The sequence below is a fragment of the Apteryx mantelli genome, chromosome 16 (assembly GCF_036417845.1).
Source record: "Apteryx mantelli isolate bAptMan1 chromosome 16, bAptMan1.hap1, whole genome shotgun sequence".
Classification (NCBI taxonomy): domain Eukaryota; kingdom Metazoa; phylum Chordata; class Aves; order Apterygiformes; family Apterygidae; genus Apteryx; species Apteryx mantelli.
Window position 1 is genome coordinate 9115787 of NC_089993.1, and position 18106 is coordinate 9133892.

At 38.2% G+C, this 18106-nt stretch overlaps 1 protein-coding gene across 1 annotated transcript in view; it reads right to left on the minus strand.

Annotated features, from left to right (window-relative positions):
* LOC106482633 (uncharacterized) overlaps positions 1-18106 on the minus strand; it is a 105578-nt gene that overhangs the window by 9931 nt on the left and 77541 nt on the right. Inside the window, exons 47-62 of the mRNA XM_013940242.2 lie at positions 17175-17341; positions 15760-15872; positions 14589-14670; positions 13757-13894; positions 12843-13005; positions 10953-11074; positions 9359-9499; positions 8115-8228; positions 7597-7725; positions 6986-7147; positions 5779-5943; positions 4478-4643; positions 3251-3435; positions 2571-2663; positions 1855-2059; positions 701-888 (exon numbers count right to left, since the gene is read on the minus strand). Of these exons, the coding sequence (XP_013795696.2) occupies positions 701-888; positions 1855-2059; positions 2571-2663; positions 3251-3435; positions 4478-4643; positions 5779-5943; positions 6986-7147; positions 7597-7725; positions 8115-8228; positions 9359-9499; positions 10953-11074; positions 12843-13005; positions 13757-13894; positions 14589-14670; positions 15760-15872; positions 17175-17341 (2333 nt within the window). The remainder of the gene's footprint in view (positions 1-700; positions 889-1854; positions 2060-2570; positions 2664-3250; positions 3436-4477; positions 4644-5778; positions 5944-6985; positions 7148-7596; positions 7726-8114; positions 8229-9358; positions 9500-10952; positions 11075-12842; positions 13006-13756; positions 13895-14588; positions 14671-15759; positions 15873-17174; positions 17342-18106) is intronic.

Below are 18106 nucleotides of genomic sequence, written 5' to 3' on the forward strand. Positions count from 1 at the left end.
ATACTTCACTGAGTTACTGACCTCCACTACCTTGCAAAGGATTGAGCTCTGTGTCAATATAAGTTAGTGTCCTGATAAATCATTTAAGCTCATTTCAACTAGAGGAGCCCAATTCTATTTGTACACTATTGATTGGCATCACAGTCCCTTCTCTCTGTGGAAGAAAAGCAGAAACTATGTGAATGCCTGGTCACTGCTGTTGTGATTTCAATCAGAATTAGCAAAGCAACTCCTTTTCTAGTTGGAAAAGTACTGCTGTCAAAGCAGGTCAAATTTTTCAAGAGCAATATATTTGCTGTGCGCATATCTTTTATGTGGAAAGATTCATTTTCATTTAAAAAAATATTTTAAGTATTTTTGTGCCAATTTGCGTTTTACTTGAGAACACATGAGAGTATTTGGCTCTGTACAGCTACACAAAATAGACAAAGCCTTGGATTAAGAGCCCTCATGAATGGTCCTGGAAGGAAAGGAAGCCAGGAGCATTAACTCCTGTCAAAGTACACAGGGTAAAACAATGCATGTGGTGTGAAACCTTAATAAAGGTTTCTGTCCACTTCTCTAGCTAGATCTATCTATCTATCGATCGATCGATCTATCGATTTATCTGTCAATCTATCTATCTAGTTCACAGCTGAGACTTGAATTTGTAGAACTTTTCCTTTAAACCATTAAAAATGAAAACATGATGTGTACTCACCATATCCAGGCCTGTTTTCACAACCCGTATTGCCACCTGGATTGGTTCCATTAGCCAAACATCTTTCACAATCCTGGGCACAAAAGCCTGGACTTTCTTCATGTACTCTTCTGTTTTCTCAAGCCAAACCTCATCCAATGGCTTCAAGGTTACATCGTAGTAGGCATCCTTCAAAGTTGCTAATGGCTCTGAGGCAAAACACATTACATTAAAAAAAGAAAAACATTAGATAATACATTACAAAGGAATAGCTGAGGTCATTGTTTTTTCCCACAGTTTCCAGCATGGGTGAAGGACAGAAGCTTTCTCTTCATGGAAGCTAGGCACATTTCACAGCTGTGCCTTTGGACACAGCGTTATGGAAAAAAAATGAAACAGAGGCATTTAGCTATAGTTCTGATCCACTCACGTGCCATCTACTATATGTACAGTGCTGCTTTCTGAAATAAATGTAAGGAATGCTTTGTAATATGCCACCATTGCAGCTGCACAGCCCAGCCTGAACCTGACCAAGGAATAACAGGACAGTTTGGTCACAACTAATTTCCAACACAGTCAAACAACTAAATCTCACTTTCGGCAAGAATCTAGTCGTGATCTGTGATGCAAAGTGAGGTTTTACTCTTGCTGTGAGAATAGAAGGTAATTGCTAATTATAGCCAACCATATTTCCGTAAATGGTTTCAGTATGGACTATAGTCCATCTGAGCAGTGATTAATGGCCAGCTGGATAGACCGGGAAACACTATAACAGAGTGTGTGAAATCTGATTAACAGAAACATTCAAAACTCAAGGATGGCTCTAAACAGCGCTTTGGAAAGAAATGCTTGCCAGGGAACTGTTAGCAGAAATGCTTCAGCATAGGAATCAGGGCTCTGTTCTCATCTGATGGGGCCTAGACTCCTAAGTCAAAGACAATTCTTGTCTCAATTATTTCATTAAAAGGGTAGTCACACTGAGGTTACTTAGAGGCTCACTGCATCAAAGTTCCCTCTCTGTAAATAGTAAGAGCTAAGAGTTTAGATCAGCACTTTTTTCTAGATCAAAATAGAAAAATTTATATTGTTCAGCATCTTTTATACTCAGTTTGCTTTCTCCTGCATGACATTGTCCTGTGCAGTCATTCTCCTTGGTTTAGATGGTTTTTGCTTACTTTGCAATTCATTCTGCATTTGCTGGATAATGTCTTGAATTTTATCCAGGTAAAGTGGGAGCTTGCTTCTCAGTATCTGCCTGATTCCACTCTGCTTCCACACCTGGGCGACAGCTCTACCCACACTGTGGAGGAATCCTGCTGCTTCTTGCAAGGCTATCGAAGGCCAGCCAGCTGCTTCAGACAGGAAATCAACTTGCTGCATCTACGGTGGTTCCCAAACAAGAAGAAATGTCAAAATACATAGTGATCACAAACAGATCTTTGCGGTATGTTTTTCCCTTGACTTTGATTAGATCTCCAAAGATGCCATGTTTTTACTGTAGACCTCAAAACAGTCCCTTTATTCCTTGCTCTTTTCTTGCTAAATTGATGCTGAGAACTATCAGCAGGTTTATTAGGAAACAAAGGTAGGTTTGACAACATCAAGTCTTTAAAAGCAGAGTTCCCACCATTCCAAGGTAATCCCGAACACCTCAGGGTTTAGTCAGATGTACAGCATTTTTAATGTGCTTTTTGTTTATACATGAGTTGCAGATGAACAAAGGAATAACCATGTAAATGTCTGAGTAATCTAAACAGCTGCAGATAACAAAAATGATTCTTAATTAACACTGGATGAGCATCTCATGGTGCTTTCACAGATGCTGTAAGGCAGCATGTGTGATGCCACACTACTTTTCTAAGATGTTGACAGCAGACTGCTAATTACTCACTGATCTTCTGAGTCTCCAAATATATCCATCAAACTTCTTCATCTTTTCCACCAGTTTGGCTTTTAGAAGACTCCCAATTTCATTAAGTTTGTACTGTAAGATGAAGAACAAAAATCTGGATTTTATGATTTAGAATTGCTTGTGCTGGGTCCAAAACACTCAGAGTCTGTACTAGCTTAAATGCCAGCAAAGATCCCTGGTGACCTCCCATTTCTGGGGGGAAATGACCTTCGCATCATTCATTGGTTAGAAATAGGAACAAAAGAGTCTAAGATGAAAGACTCTGAAAACCCTCCTCCAGGCAGTGGGTCTGTGGAACCCTATTAGAAGTAAAAGCACATTCCAGACTTCTAATCCCAGCTTTGTAACCAACATGGCAAATTACTACTCCTCTCACTCTACTTAACCTCTTTAGAGAATACAAATTTTAGGAGAGGGTCCCATATTTTCTCAGCTTTCTAGGTGTGACTGAACTTTTTAATTCTCACCATACTATCTTTTCATACCAAAGCAAAAGATAATGTTATTGAGTTAAGAATTGCAAAATCCTCCTATTTGCCTGGTTACTCACCGAAACTCACAAATGAAACACGTCTGGAAGGTGCTCCATGAAACTAGTAAAAATTAAATAATATTCTGGAAAAGTCACACTGCAATTAACTGCCACTGAAGGGTCTCACCTCAGCCTTAAGAATTGGATCCCCACATCCATGAGCCAAGAAACTCAAGCTTTCATTAACAGCTGTTAGCATCAGTTGTCCCATTTTTTCTTGCCTTTCACCATTAATGTTGAGATAGGTATTAACAGTAGCCATCTGTTGCCCATCGGTACAAGCACTGACTTCTATTCCCTCCTCCAAATCCCCTTGGAGAGTGAAAAAAGAGATCTTCATTTATAGGAACAACACCAAAAGACATTGTTTGAAAGCCATTTTTTAAATTACTAAGGTGTTCAGTCAGTGTCTGTGAGAGTTATGTGTTTGTAGAGAAAAACAAGAGGAGATAAATCAGAGAAAATTAGATCAGCTTTGTTATTTGATTTTCTCCATGTGGCTTGCAAATGCTTTAGAAATACAGATTTGCTACTGCACAGAAAACAGTGAACTAATAGAAGGCAAAATAATTCTCTAAGCTGCATGATTGGCAGGCTTTTTTTCTACTTTAGTGTTCCATTGCTCTTAGTTGCTGAAGTTTCAAAACTGTTTAGAGCATAAATGAAAGCAAGTGTTAGTCACTCACTCACCCATCATGCACCTATCATAGTCATTCCCGCTCAAGAACTGAAGACTAATGAGCATAAGCTGAAATGGCTGGAGAAGGGTCCACAGAATCTGGGTGTACAGAGTTGAGTCAGATCATTCCTACAGCCTTCTTACTTCAGCAGTTCACAAACCAATAGTCTTAATCTCATACAGATCACAACACTTACAAGTAAGGACATGAGCCTGAGAGAAATTCCACTCCAGAAGTGGGGTTCACAGGCAGAAATGAAATGGCAAATCCATAACTGAACCTAGTACTGAGATCACTACCAAAATGAGTTTGAGACAACTGTCATACCACCAAATCTGTATGGTTTGCACATAAATCTCATGTAGGCAACAGGTAGGAGCACTTGTAGGAGCAGGTCTCACTTCCCCACCTTTAAGATGGCTAAATCTAAGTGACATGAATCCTATCTCTGATCACCATCTATTATAATCCTTACCTGGCCAGAAATCATACAAGTCTCTACCAAACTGACCTTTGTAACAAGTTTTAAACTTCAGATTCACTGGTAGCATCATCCAAAAGGCCATAGCTTGAATCACCATGAAGCTAAGCTACCTTGGCACTATAGAGTGTCTTTTCTCACACAGCCTTTCCTCCTGCCTCTTCATTCCAATGAGAGCTCTGAAGATACATACCTTTCAAATACCCCATGTAGTACTGAAGACATTCCTTTCCTTTAGAAGCAGCTACTTTTACTTTCTCTTTCTGATCAATAATCCCCTCCACCAGGATTTGGCTCCAAACAGCTGAGGAAGTAGTTGTTCCTGTCAGGCCTAGCCAAATATCTTCAAAGGCTTTTAACTGCAGCCATAAAGGAAAAACACATTTATTCAAAGCCACCACACAGAATTAATGAAGCCATATTCAGAGATGATGCCAGAAATATCAGTGCCTCCTACAGAGGATAAGTGGGTGAAGAAGATATTTTCCAGCGCTTGTGCTCTATACAGGAGTTATACTATTGAGAGAGGTAAACTATTGAGAGGCATGAGCAGTAGGATGACTGGCTCAAGAGCTGAATGACTAGATAGCACAAGCGAATCAGAGAAACAGCCAGGCTTGTGGACAATCTTTTAGTTGTAGCAATGAAAGACACACACTCTAACAATCAATTCCCTAGGAAGCTGTTAATTTGTGCCATTCATTCATTCACAAGAAATACAGAAAGCCCAGGTAAAACAGCTCATATTTTTTTCATCTCCCTTCCAGGAGAGAGGGGAAAAAAATCCAGTATTTGTCCTATCCTGTAATTCTTGGGAATAACTATTTAAATCATCATCCTTTTTTTTAAGGGACAGTCTACTGTCTCAGTTAATTATGACTGACTACCCACGTTCCTTCTCATTAAGTTTGGATGGCACTGATCACATCACTCTTCCATCCCACTCATTGCCACCATCAGCTTCTCTACCTTATTCATTTCACAGGAAATTAAGAACAAAGGCAAATAAAATGAACAGAAAGAGAAAGGAAGAGGTTTGCCTCCGTACGTTCATCGTATCAGCTGTTCTGTGCCCTTCTCAGAATGGCCAGTTCTTTTTTCTGATAAACAATACTTTCTTTGAATCTCCTATTTTATTTCCCTTTATTTTTGCTCTGGTGCCTTTGTATGCCTCACCAGTCATGCTGAAGAAAGTGAGCTACAATAACAGAGCCTCTGAAAAACTGCATATACTCCAGTTGATATACACTTACTGTATTTGTCACTGAATTCTGTAGATAACTAATGTTGGTGCCTTCCTTTCTCTCTTGATCATACTGCATGTACAATGAATTACTGTTACTGTAAAAACGAATTTTCTAAAGAAATCAGAAATACTTCCTTATGTAGCCTGTACTTTCCTTCTAAGTCACTGGCTGCACCTGATCAGTTCGGAGACTAGATGGCAGTATGCCTTTAAAAGAAAAAAAAATGCTAGTAAAATAAAAAACTCACTTCAATCTCCACATAATAGTTCTTCATATCAGCTGTGCTCTTATTTTTTAAGGATACTCCAATCAACCCATCATCTCTTCCATGATCAGCAAGGTGGAATCTGCTCTCTGACTGCAAAATAGTATCTCCTTTGTTGAGCTGATGTTTTCCAGATAAAGCAATTACCTAAGTATGAAAAAAAGATGCTAAGCTTAATTCTTCCACAGAAACAAGCTCTGGACAAAATAGTAAGAGGTTCTATAAGGTTGTTGGCACTCTGTGGTTTAAACTTTGTGGTTTATCATTGCATGTTTGGTGACTACAGCCTTAGACAAGATGAAAAGCTGACCTATAACTATATTCTATTAAGACAAGTCAATTTAATTTTTCCTTATGCTTCTCAACTACCCTAGCTAGCATTTTGATGCATGCTTTTGAACAAAAGGATTCAAGGAATACAGAGGCACCTGATTTTAAAGTGACATGTACATACATTTTTCCCATTAAACACAGTAACTAACATAACCTGATCTTGGAGAAAGTTTTCATTAGCATCAGAATTTGGTTGCTGTTTCCCATTACTAACAGGGCCCAACCTGCTCTGACAGTAAACAAGACAGCCAACTGAGATGTGTTGTAGCCACTGGGAACTGGAATGAGACCACGTTGGTTACCAGTTCAAAGCTTTATGGTTGTTGTGAATATCTACGTTAAACTCTTGGGTCAAAATTTGCAAGTAAGGAAGTTCATGGAAGGGTCTTCAGTTTATGGGTGTAATCTAAAAATAAATGACAACTATAGGATTACACTAAGGTTCAAAAGTCCATGACTATCAGCAGAGCAGGCAAAAAAAGAGTAAACTTTTACCTACAGGGGAAGGAAAGCACTTTTATTCCTCTCTAGTTTCCTTTCTGATCACCCATGAGACTGTTTTGGTATTCTCCAGAAACATGAAATTAAAAGACCTTTGAGAGAGGAATAAAAAAGAAAGAACATGGAGGAAGTGGGAATGTTTACAACCATAATAGGGCCTATAGAAAAAGATGTAACAGTACAGTGGCAAACATGACCTTTCTCCCCCAATCCATCAAAAGACATTATTTATGGTTTATTAAGTCAGAAAAGAATGGCAATTTTTGTGAAAAGTTGCAGCTGAGGAAAACTCAGTCTCCAAGCCAGTAATTAAATTAAATTTGAAGTAGATTCAATATGTTCATGACAGACTTACAGTTGGGAGGTCACAGAATCCAAAGTTAATATAATAGTCCAGCCAGGATGAGTAGTTTGTTTCTATTTTACCCAGAATATTCTGTTTAGTGCACGAAGTCAGGAAAATGTTTTCCAAAGTGGCTTCTAACTGAAATTTATCAGGATACAAGAATCTATTTCTCTGCAATATGCCAAGAAAATAAAATTTAAATAAGACAGCAGAACCACAGACACTCCTCCCTGCCCCCTCCCCCAGCTTTCAACTTCATTTTGTCCCCTGTAGCTTCAGGGTTTAAAAATAACATTTCTACTTGGCAACTGTTACTGGGCCCCACTCTGCAGAATCACCTCAACAGTCTTGCAAATTTAAGGCAAAAATTAGACCTCTATTTCATAACAACTAATTTGTTCTTAATTGTTCTACATTTAGCTTTCTTCCTATGCAAAGAGAAATACATAAAAGGTGATCATCTGCAAAATGAAATAGTGGTATTTCATAAAAGAAGGTGCTTTACAGAAGCTTTCTTAAAATCTATTCAGAATTATATTTAAAAAACAAATTCACGTCTATCATGGACAGCTTCTGTAAAAAATTAGGGTGAATTAGCAGATACAACGGCCTTTTCTTACCTCGTAAGTCAAATTGTGTTTGAATTTTTTGTCATCCCAGTTCAGATCAAGATATTCATTAAACAACACTGCTGTTTGTTCTAGAGATCCACATGCATTAAAGTGTCCCATACTTAATACTCTCTGAAGCTGGAAGAGGGTGGGGAAAAAAAGGACATACATATTAATAATTTTCTAAAAAATTAGCTCACTATTGTTAACATTTTTAGAGGAGTATGTTTCTGGGCAAAAATACATCCCTGTGAGTACCACTGAAAGGTCTCTAAAAGACTGTGTCAGTCTCTACAGAGAAACTTAAAGAGATTGATGATTCTGTCCTTGGGGAGACTGCATCCTAAATCTGGCAACATGAAGCAGAATTCTTCAGAGGTTTTATTTTTCTTCCTCCAAGACAGGAAAAAAAAGTTGTCGAGTTAAAGGTTTTCCTATGATAACAGATGAAAAAAATTTCCAATCTGGGAGACTGAGGGTCAGAAAGTTAGCTACACCTAACCCTTCTTAGACTCCAAGACTCATACCTGACCTGAAGAGAGTGTCATACAAGCATTCCAGGCAGTGATATTCATCTCTGATTTATCTTCCAGGGTCACTCTGACGTTAGCAGGCTGCCCGCCATTCCACATGAGCTGCATCTAAAACCAGAAGAGATGATTTCTCCAGTGAAGCAGACCTAGAAATAGCAGAAGAGCCTGCAGAATGCACTAGCGGAATGAACTTTGTACAGTGGGGAAAAAAAGAAACACAGTTAGAACTGTTACAGAGAAGTGTTAATGCTTCATTAAGCTCTGTATGGCCTGCAAGCTCAACCACCTTACACGAATCCACATAGAAACTGCACTGTTAGAACTCAGGAAGCAGCAGTCATTCCATTACCTTCTCTGGAAGGTGCATTGGGTCTACAGTCCACAGCAATTAATGATACCAGTTAACTGGTGTTACAGTTACTGACAGAACAAGAGGATTTACCCCTCTGAATATGACGCTTGAGGCATATTCACTTTTTAGTGAAAATGATGAGAGCACTGTGAGGCACCACTATGAGTACCAAAGAGAGACTACAGACAAGCAAACAGAACATTGCACAATTTGTGCAGCTTATTATTGGGCAGAAAGTCTTCAGCATCAGTTGCTGGATTAACATGCAAGTGTCTTGTCCCAGCAATACAAATGCTGCATTATAAATACAATTTTCAGACAGAAAATACTCTATATTCTTTGATTTTGAAGGCTAATTTATGTCGTTCTTTTTCCTTTTTTCCTATGCATGCTTTGCAAGCACACCTGGCAATTGTATTTTAAAACCTTTCTGGTTTCACACAATATTTTCCCATTTGTGTTGCAAATTTCTAAAAAGTCCTAAAATTTAGTTTTGCTCTATATGAATATCAAAGAATTTCTGGCATTTTTTGTAGAATAGGAGTTTGTTCATCACTTTTTGGACAGTACTTTCCTCATTTCAGTTGCTGGGTAGATACCTGTGCACTTCTGGCTTCTTACCACCCAAAGTGGGTCAATGCTAAAAGTGCAAGGCAGATGTCATCAGCTAACAACAGTTATGTAAAATTATGCTTGAGAAAAGCATGCGCGTATGCTTAGAAAAGGACACAATGCTGGTATTCCGGACACCAGGAAATAGTAGCACTTGGTGTTCTTTAAATTTTTCAAATGATACCCGGTTCTGTAGTTCTTTGGGATGAAAGGTACACTAGCAGTAAATATAGTATCACAGGTTTGTATTTTGTGCCCTTTCTCATTATCTCACCTGCTGGTTGTACTTTCTGCCTCTTCTTTCTGACAGCGAATTGACCTCCAGTTGCCTCAGAGTGAAGTTAAATGGGTGGGCAACAGCGGCTCTGCAGCTCATATGCTCTCTTCCAAACTTCAGTGATGCTGCTGCTGATACCTGATCAATATCAATGGATGTAAAAGTAACATGAGAAACTTCTCACATACTGACATTTACACGCAGCAAGATTTTTCTGTATCTTTTCCTCAAATAAAGAATGTGCTTAATGAAGTAATTTCTTAAAGAAGCTAGACAAATTCATGTTCAAATAAGGACATTCTTGCTACTTGAATTTCCTACATGGCTACAGCTTGAAGCAAAACTATTGTCTATCTTTTACTAAGATTATGAACCATGCCTAAGTTTCATGAGGCTTAACTTTGTGCCCATCTTCAGCCACTTTCAGGAGCTCTACTGCCGTAGAGTGCTTATTCAAAACGTGTGAAGTTTAAGCACAAGAATAAAAATTTGCAGAATCAGGAACTAAATTCTATAATGTTGCTGGGAGGTATCATATGCCACTTGAAAATGACTACCTACATTTTAATGTAAATGGTTATGTTTACTACTTCTAAAGTCAAATTTGGAATTTTAGCACTTTGTAAACAGAAAGTGTTTAAGGAATTTGGATTCTTTTTGCAGATAAATTTATGTTTCTCTATGATAATACATTTTATGGATTACCTTTTCTTTTATTCAGAAAATAATGTAATATTTCACCAGGGTGCTGTTTAGAGCCTTCATGCTCCTGTATTTCAGACATATATGTAAAGTAGGCACCATTTGTTGTAAGTCAGTGAGCTCCCCAATCTGACCACATTTGTAAATCATTTTAACCGAAGTTTTCCTAAGTCTAGGTGCATTTTTATTATTTCTATTTTAAAATAATAATGCTTGCTTACTTCCAAAAAAAAAAAACGTTTATCTGTTACATCAATTTTGTGCCAAAGGTGTCACACTCTCTGATAAAGAAGAGAACGAAAAAATGAAAGACAAAAGAGCTTTGATTAAATCAGTAATGCAACAGTGCTGAAAATGCTAAGCACTTGTATGCGTTACTCTTGCATGTGGGTGCACACAGCATGTATCCATGCAAAAGGTAAGTTCTTCATCCTTGTCAGCCTCAGAGTAGTGTCAGCGCATGTAATTCAAAATCCTGCTATGAATTCCTTAGAACTTGCTCCTTTGTCTTAGATTTTATTTCTTTTTTCCAGTCTGTTTTAAACATAACTTTATGCTGTTCTTTCCATCTACTCTCAAATGCTGTTTTAGAGCCTTTCACAGGATTGGGAATGTCCATAATTCAGTGCTTTGAACCATATGTATTTAATTGCCTTTGATTATGCAGCAGCAGGTGGGGTTACTGCATGCAAAATAGTGTGGCATTAATAATACTTCCAACAAGGATATGCGCTGCTTATCTTTCATAGTCATTGTATCCTATACATCCAAGAGAGAGGACAGTTTGCCTCCTACTTCAATTCCTTGACTTGCTTAATGCCTTAAAAAACAAACAAAAAAACCCCACAAACTTGGCAGTTCCCATAATGCCATGAGCTGCCATATCTACCTGGTCCTTGTCATTCCAAACAAGAGTCAGATCATCCTGGTGACTCTGTGCCGAATGCTCCACATACATGTTGAGCCTGGCATGCCATGGGAAAGGGATGGAGAGAGGATGGAAAAACTCCACTAGAAGGAGAAAAAGAATGTAAGTGTGACTGCTCATTTTCTGATAAAGAAAAAGGCACAGGATCTGCTCTCTCACCAGGAGCAGGACAACAGTCAGTTCCCAGAGAGCAAGAATATCTGTCTTGGCTCACACACACATGTGCACAACCACACCAACACACATAGTGACTTTGGTGTGCTGATTTCTGCTGAAGAAATGCAGGGGGGAAACAGAGTCCTCTATTTACCAGTAAATCACTATTAACATGCAATAATCAAAAGATCGATGTCTACACCTAAAGAAACTTGCAGCAAGAATAGCCAGGAAAGTCCTCTTTATGAAGCTTAGATGACCTTACACTGGAAGAGAAATAGTTTACAACTCTCAAAAAGTAAGTGCACTTATTTTCTATATTTTCAGATAACACAGTCTCAGTATAAGGGTTTAGAACCTCAAGGCAGCAGCAAACATGGCCAGTGCTCCCTGCAAGCTCACAGCTGCACTAGGGTAACAGAATTTACTACAGTTTCTGAAAAAAGCCTCAGAACTAGCTGACAGCAAAACAACAAAAATTAAAATCAAGTTCAGGAGAAAAAAGAAAAACAAATGAAATAAAAATGAAATACTTTGACTTTCCAAATTCAAAAGGGCAATATTCAGAAAAAATGGTTTTATGGGTGGGATGTGCCTCTTTATACCTCTTTATACCTCCAGCGCAGTGATTAAAGCATGAACCTGAGATGTGGGTCACCTAGCTTGAAACTCCTTCTCTCAGTTGGGGGAGAGATTTTCATTTAGGTATCCGCTTCATAGTGGACTACCCTAACCACTGGATTATTGGGTATTTGAGGCTAAATATTCCTCAATCTACACGTACACTTATGGACCTGGGAGCATTTTCACCTAGTAAACCACAGTGCATACCTCATCTCACAGTGTGGGGAGACTACAGAGCCTGTAAAGCTCCTCCTCAGCTCCCTGGTTTCTCCTGGAAGGAAGCATAGATGCAGAGGTGCTTTCCAGCTGGATCCTTAAATTGTAAAATTGCAGAAACAAGACCCTGATCTGCACTGCAAAGTTGTAAGCTCATACTATGAGTCCTCCATCTCTCTCACCAAAGTTGTTTATGCTTGTGAAAATAACTAGCCATTCACTGGCACAGAACTATGGAACTATTTTATTCAAAATGGGACTGCCAGGACAGGAGACAGAGAGCGAGCCTCACTCATGAATTTGGGATGTCTAGTTTAAATCACTGCTCTGATTAATGCAGAATGTAGATGTGAACCCAAGTCAGTGATCTCCCAGCTAAGTACCCTAGTTTCTAGGCTAGAAAAAGTAGCTGCAATACTTTAATTCTCTTCTGTATTTACGAACAGTATTTAAGTCCCTTTACATCTCCAGAAAAAGTTCCTAAGTTTCCTTTGCTCTTTAATAAAAAAGTTAAAATATTCAAAAGCATATATAAAATCAAATGTTTCATTTAACCCCGAGCACTTATACAACTTGTTGTAAAATAAAAATAGACATTTTTATTTGTTGATGACTTTTCAATCTGGCCAAACTTTTTCCTGGCATTACTAAAGCTTATTTAAGCTTTACTATTCCATATCTGCAAAGGAGAAATAGCACTTCTAACAGCCAAAGTTCACAGTGAATTTGAAGCAAATAAGATCTTACAAGGACTGGACTGAAACCATTTGAATATGAATTTTAAAATCAAACTTATGTGATTTAGTTTATTTTACAGTCTGCTATCAACGCTTGCAAGAGAGTTTAGAAACCTACCATTAACTTTATGACCTCCAGGTAACTTTGGGAAGAATCCAGTGTAAGTGCCTGTTACCTTTACCTCTTTGCCATTCCAGAGAGCAATGTGCCTCAGCATATGTGTTCCATTACTTTTTTGGTAAACTGTCATGAACATGAGCTGCCTTGGAAGACTTTTTAACTGAAAATAAAAGAAGGGAAACACATTAAATCCTAAGCTCTCTGAAAAGTTTAAAACCTAAATGTGTAATTTTGGTACTGTGCACTCCTAAGGGTTCTATCTATAGAAACGTGTTTATAAAAGATCTAATACAATGATACCCTAATGCCTAACTGAAGCATACAATCACCGCCATGCATTTCTCTTTGCCTTCATTTCTACAGAAAGTCATCTCCTCACATAATGGAACACAGAAGGCAGAGTATGCCCTTTACAATATTTGGCTTCGCTTATTATGTATTTTGTTTCTGTAGCTCACTGCATAATATTAAAACATTCTCCTTACTACATCAACAGCACAGGCATTAAAGAATAAATCCAGCAGATAATGCAAACAACAATAGATATTGCTATCTCTTTTCTTCCTTATTTATAAAGAGAAATACGTGTGGCAACTGCATAGTAAAATCTGACAGTAGCTCAGTTTTTAATACATTATTTTCCTCTATTTCCTATATATTTATGTGTACAATGCTCTGTCCATAGGAGCACACAAATATCAATCAAACAACAGTTAATGTTGTTGGACACCCAACTAATCAACATTCAAAAAGTTTGCTCCTGCTACTGGAGAAATCAAGGGCAAAACACCTAATAGGCAGCTGGAGCTGGATTTGACCTTCATGGTTTGGCAGCCAGCATCCTGAATACCTCCCTCTAGAAACAGGACAATCACAGCTTGACTTTTGCCATTTGAGCTGATGGTACCAACCTGAGGTATTGTGTGTATCATTTCAATGATGTTAGTATAGCTAGTCCCAATGAAACTCAGCTTAGTTGTAAAATTGAAATCTTTTCTTTCCATCCTGAGGAAGAATTTGCCTTCTGCTTCACTTGCATCATAATTTACCTTTTGAAGTTCCCATTTAAATAAAAATGAGAGAAAAAGAAAGAGAAAGAAAAAGAAAGAAAAAGAGAAAGAAAAAGAAAAAAAGAAAAAAAGAAAAAAAAAGAAAAAGAAAAAGAAAAAAACATAATTATTGTGATCGCATTTTTGGCACAGTATATCATATTATGGTTCTCAGAACCTAAGAGAGATCTGATTTATCATTTTCCTTTATGTTCACATTGTGGTGGGCACAGCCATGAAATAGCTTAACACTGAATAATAAGCATAAGAAATGCGTTTGTTTGTATGTGAGCACTTATCGCAGGACTAACAGTGTGCTGCATTTGACTGACAAATGATGCCATTCATCTTGCTTGCCCAACCTTGCTTTTGCGTACTGCTCCACCACACAAAGCCAATACCCAGAACTGTTTTCTACCCAATCTCTCTGTTCTTAGTAGCTAGAATAATTAAACACATCCCTGGAATGAGTCTGATAGATCTCATTAACGTAGATGCACAGAAGCAGAGTCAAACAGAACAAATCCCCTGCAGTAGCTTCTGAATGCTAGCAACTTTGGAAAGCATCAACATCCTCAACAGCAACACCAAGATCAGAGATGCTAGTACTAGAAATAATGCAGCTCAACTCCTACAGTATTAGGTGAGACTAATGCGTAGTGATGTACGTGACAGATAACTTGCACATAGTTACCTTGGAAGAAAGTCCTGCTGCACTGGGAAAGTACTGTAGAAAGAAGGGAAGATTCTGGAAGGCTTTTATAGTCAGCTCTTCACTAAAGGGAAGAAACGTATTGTTTGTTCAACAATATTTCAGAAACTCCAGTCTCACTCTCAGCACAAGTTCAGTTGAGTGGTCTCCAAGCCTGCCACAGTTTTTGGAGTTACAAATGGCAGTTTCTTCCACTGAACATTCAACCAGCTCAGGCTTTTCGATGCCCATATGCAAAGGCAAAGGAGACTAAACAGCAGCACCATCTCTGACCTCAGTGGAAGGCCTGTCTATGCATTCCTGGGATAGCATGTGGCCCATTAGGTCAGAAATTACTTTGACTATCAGAGTAGACACCTCTGGTTTTTAAAAGTGAGATTTATATTCTGGAATCTATGACTTTGCAAGCATTGTAATGGTTTCCACATTTGGAATTTACAATTATTAGACATTTTAACAGAAACTGAAAAAATTTTCAGTGCAACGATCTTTTGCTGTAGCTTATTTATGAAACACCCAAAATACCCTTTCAAGACTCTAAGTCTGAAAATACTACACCTCTTAAACACCTTCAAAAGCCTACAATTTTGTGTATACTCCATACAGAATCTTTCTGTTTAGGCATTTATTATTGAGCACTTTTGAAGTAAAGAATTATTGAAAAGTATTCATCTTTATTTAAACAATCTCAAAAACTTTCAGAAGACAGAAAGAATCAGGAAAATTAGCACAGTAGATAGAGCCACACTGATAGCAATTTAGAAAGTTGAGTGCACCTCCATTATTTTCACAAGGGTCAACTGTGCTAAAAGTACTTAATAGGATTTAAACAGCCATATGGAATTAAGGCACTTTCTTAAGTACTTGGCTGGCTCAGACCTTGAGTTTTCCAGATCCTTTCACTGTCCTATGGCTCAGTCCTGTGGAGGAAGGCAAAAAGACAAGCATGCCCAAAACTGCTGGGTGCAGGAGGGGAAGCTTTTGCAGATCTTCACAAATTTCCTGAAGTACACAGACTGTGTGATGTGACTGCGCACTTAATCAAGGATTTACTATCCGTTCACCAGTGCTTTGGCAAAGAAAACAATAACTTCTTCCACTGAATCACAGCAGCCTAATGACATTTTTACAATGTCCAAAATGACTCTCTTACCCTTGCTGGTCATTTTTCCTATTGATGGTTAAGGAAAAACTTGTGTTTTGTTCACTTGTCAGCCCCAGAGCTCCTGTAATTTCATTTTCAGTCAGAACTTCATGAATTGCCATCTGTGGGGAGGAAAAAATCACAGGCCATAGCTTCTACCCAGCATCTCACCTATCTTGAGCCCAATCACTTGACTGACTAAAAAATACCTTCTTGACTGAAGTTTATCTTCCAGACAGACATGCTTTCTAGATGCCTTCTAGACTTAATCCAAAGGCATCAACAGATGTCCTCCTTTTTTCCTGTGAGTGTGCTTCCATAGCTACTCATTTACACTGTTGTCAAATATTAGCCATACTTTCAATGTTCCCTTGTCTGGTTTAAGTCTAGAGCCTCTAGTGTCTCCTCCACTAAATTAAGGAGCCATTTAATACCCTCTCTTCTCTTTCATATGCTGTACTGAAATCACCTTTCCTCTGCTTTTTGATAAAACAGACTGAGCTCCACAAATCTTCTAGTCTAAGGTATTTTCTTTATTTTCTTATTCCCACAGCTGCTGGCTCATCAGCCCTCTAGGAGGGTGAGCATCCTCTCCCACTAAACATCAACACATGTTGTGTTTACCAAAGTCAGTGGGAACAGTGGTCTTGAACATTTAGAGGATAAAAAGACATTTCACCAAAGATTAAGGTAGGAGAAGCAGGGGTTATATGTAATTTTTTGTAATAAAATGCTGACATTAACTATTCATTTCAAACACTGACACATAATTTGCAGGTTTAATAGTGATCCAATACTTATTTTCAGAAGAGTCTACCTCTATGCTTGTATCCTAGCTACAAATCCTCTTATTTCAAGAGACGATAATAAATGACTTGGATGTGCTGTTCTGTGTACTACCCACCAAGAGGGAATGAGACATTTCAACTAATACTTCTCCCAAGGGATGAACAGGCACAGCCTTTGTTGACCCCACTGGATAGTTTGGGAACGCAAATTATTTCTGCTTATTAAACTGTATGCATTGAGAGACAGTGAGGCAAAAGTTTAGGCATCTATTTTACAGATGGTTTAACCAAGCCATGAAGGAAAGCTATTTTCTACCAAAAGTCCTTTATACTTTACTAGCAACCTGTACCAGCTAGGAAATGACCATCAGAACTCGCAGTAAATGAGCTCCTTCCTGAAATGATTAACCATGAGACAACAGGGATATCAGGTACCTCCTGAGTTTGCTTGGAAACAGACCATTAGCTATATACTTAGGTTAAACAAAGATTCAGATACACTAAGCCAATTCCCCTCTCATCTACACTTGTATAAACCTGGTGTAATTTCACTGGAGATCCTAACAGAATTCTTGCATATTGCAATTTGGCTGACATCCATAACCAAAGCACAACAAAACATCTATAGTTTATTACCTTAAGGAAGAAGGGAAGTCCCAGATGACTGAGAAGTGATATTGAATGTTTCACCTCTGCCATGAATTCAAATGTACCATACAGTTCAAAGTCTGCATCAACATCCATATTCACAGTTATATCTTTGTCATCATATTGGACTTCACAGATAGTCTTGGCTTTGTTTTCTAAATAGCAATGACAAAATGGTGCCATTTTGACAGGGTCTTTTATAAGGCATTTCAGTACTGCTTGCATAAAACCAAAACCTCAATCAAAAATCAAAAACTAGATTCAAAATCTCATTCAAGATGATATAGTTGCAGTCTGTGGTTTGAAGAGTTGAAGCAAAATTCAGGACTTTTTGGATATCCTTGAATATATCAAGCCCTGAGTTAACAGAGCATTTGTATTCATGTATAACTGTTAAGTAACAAATCAGTTCCTGACAGTAATGTTTTGTGCTAGACACTCAGCATGTCGCAGCCATTTCCTCTAGAGAAGAATTCTGAGCCTCTTTCAACCTCTAATGACTCCCTCAGTTCCACTGACAGCAACCAACACTGCTCAAACAACATGACTTAAGGCCTTCTTTCATCCATTTTGTTACCAACTTTCCATATTTGAAAAGGAGAAAATACAGACTGGTAAGAAATAAAAATAAGAAAAGGACCTGAAAGCCAAAAAAGTTTTAGGGAAAAAACAAAGTCGTGGGTGTGTATGTGGTCATACACTAACCACTCCAATGGCTGTCCTGAAAGACAATCAGTAAATATTAACTGACACTTAAGACTTGCTTATTTAGAATAGGTGATAGGAGATGGTGCTAGCAACATGTGTGCTGGTTCAGTGCCTGCTGACCTCAATAATGTCTGAGTTTTGGTGCTCCCTGGTTTCTTCCATTTACATGGTAGTTTTTTCAATGTGAATATACTCCCACGCAGGCAGTGAAA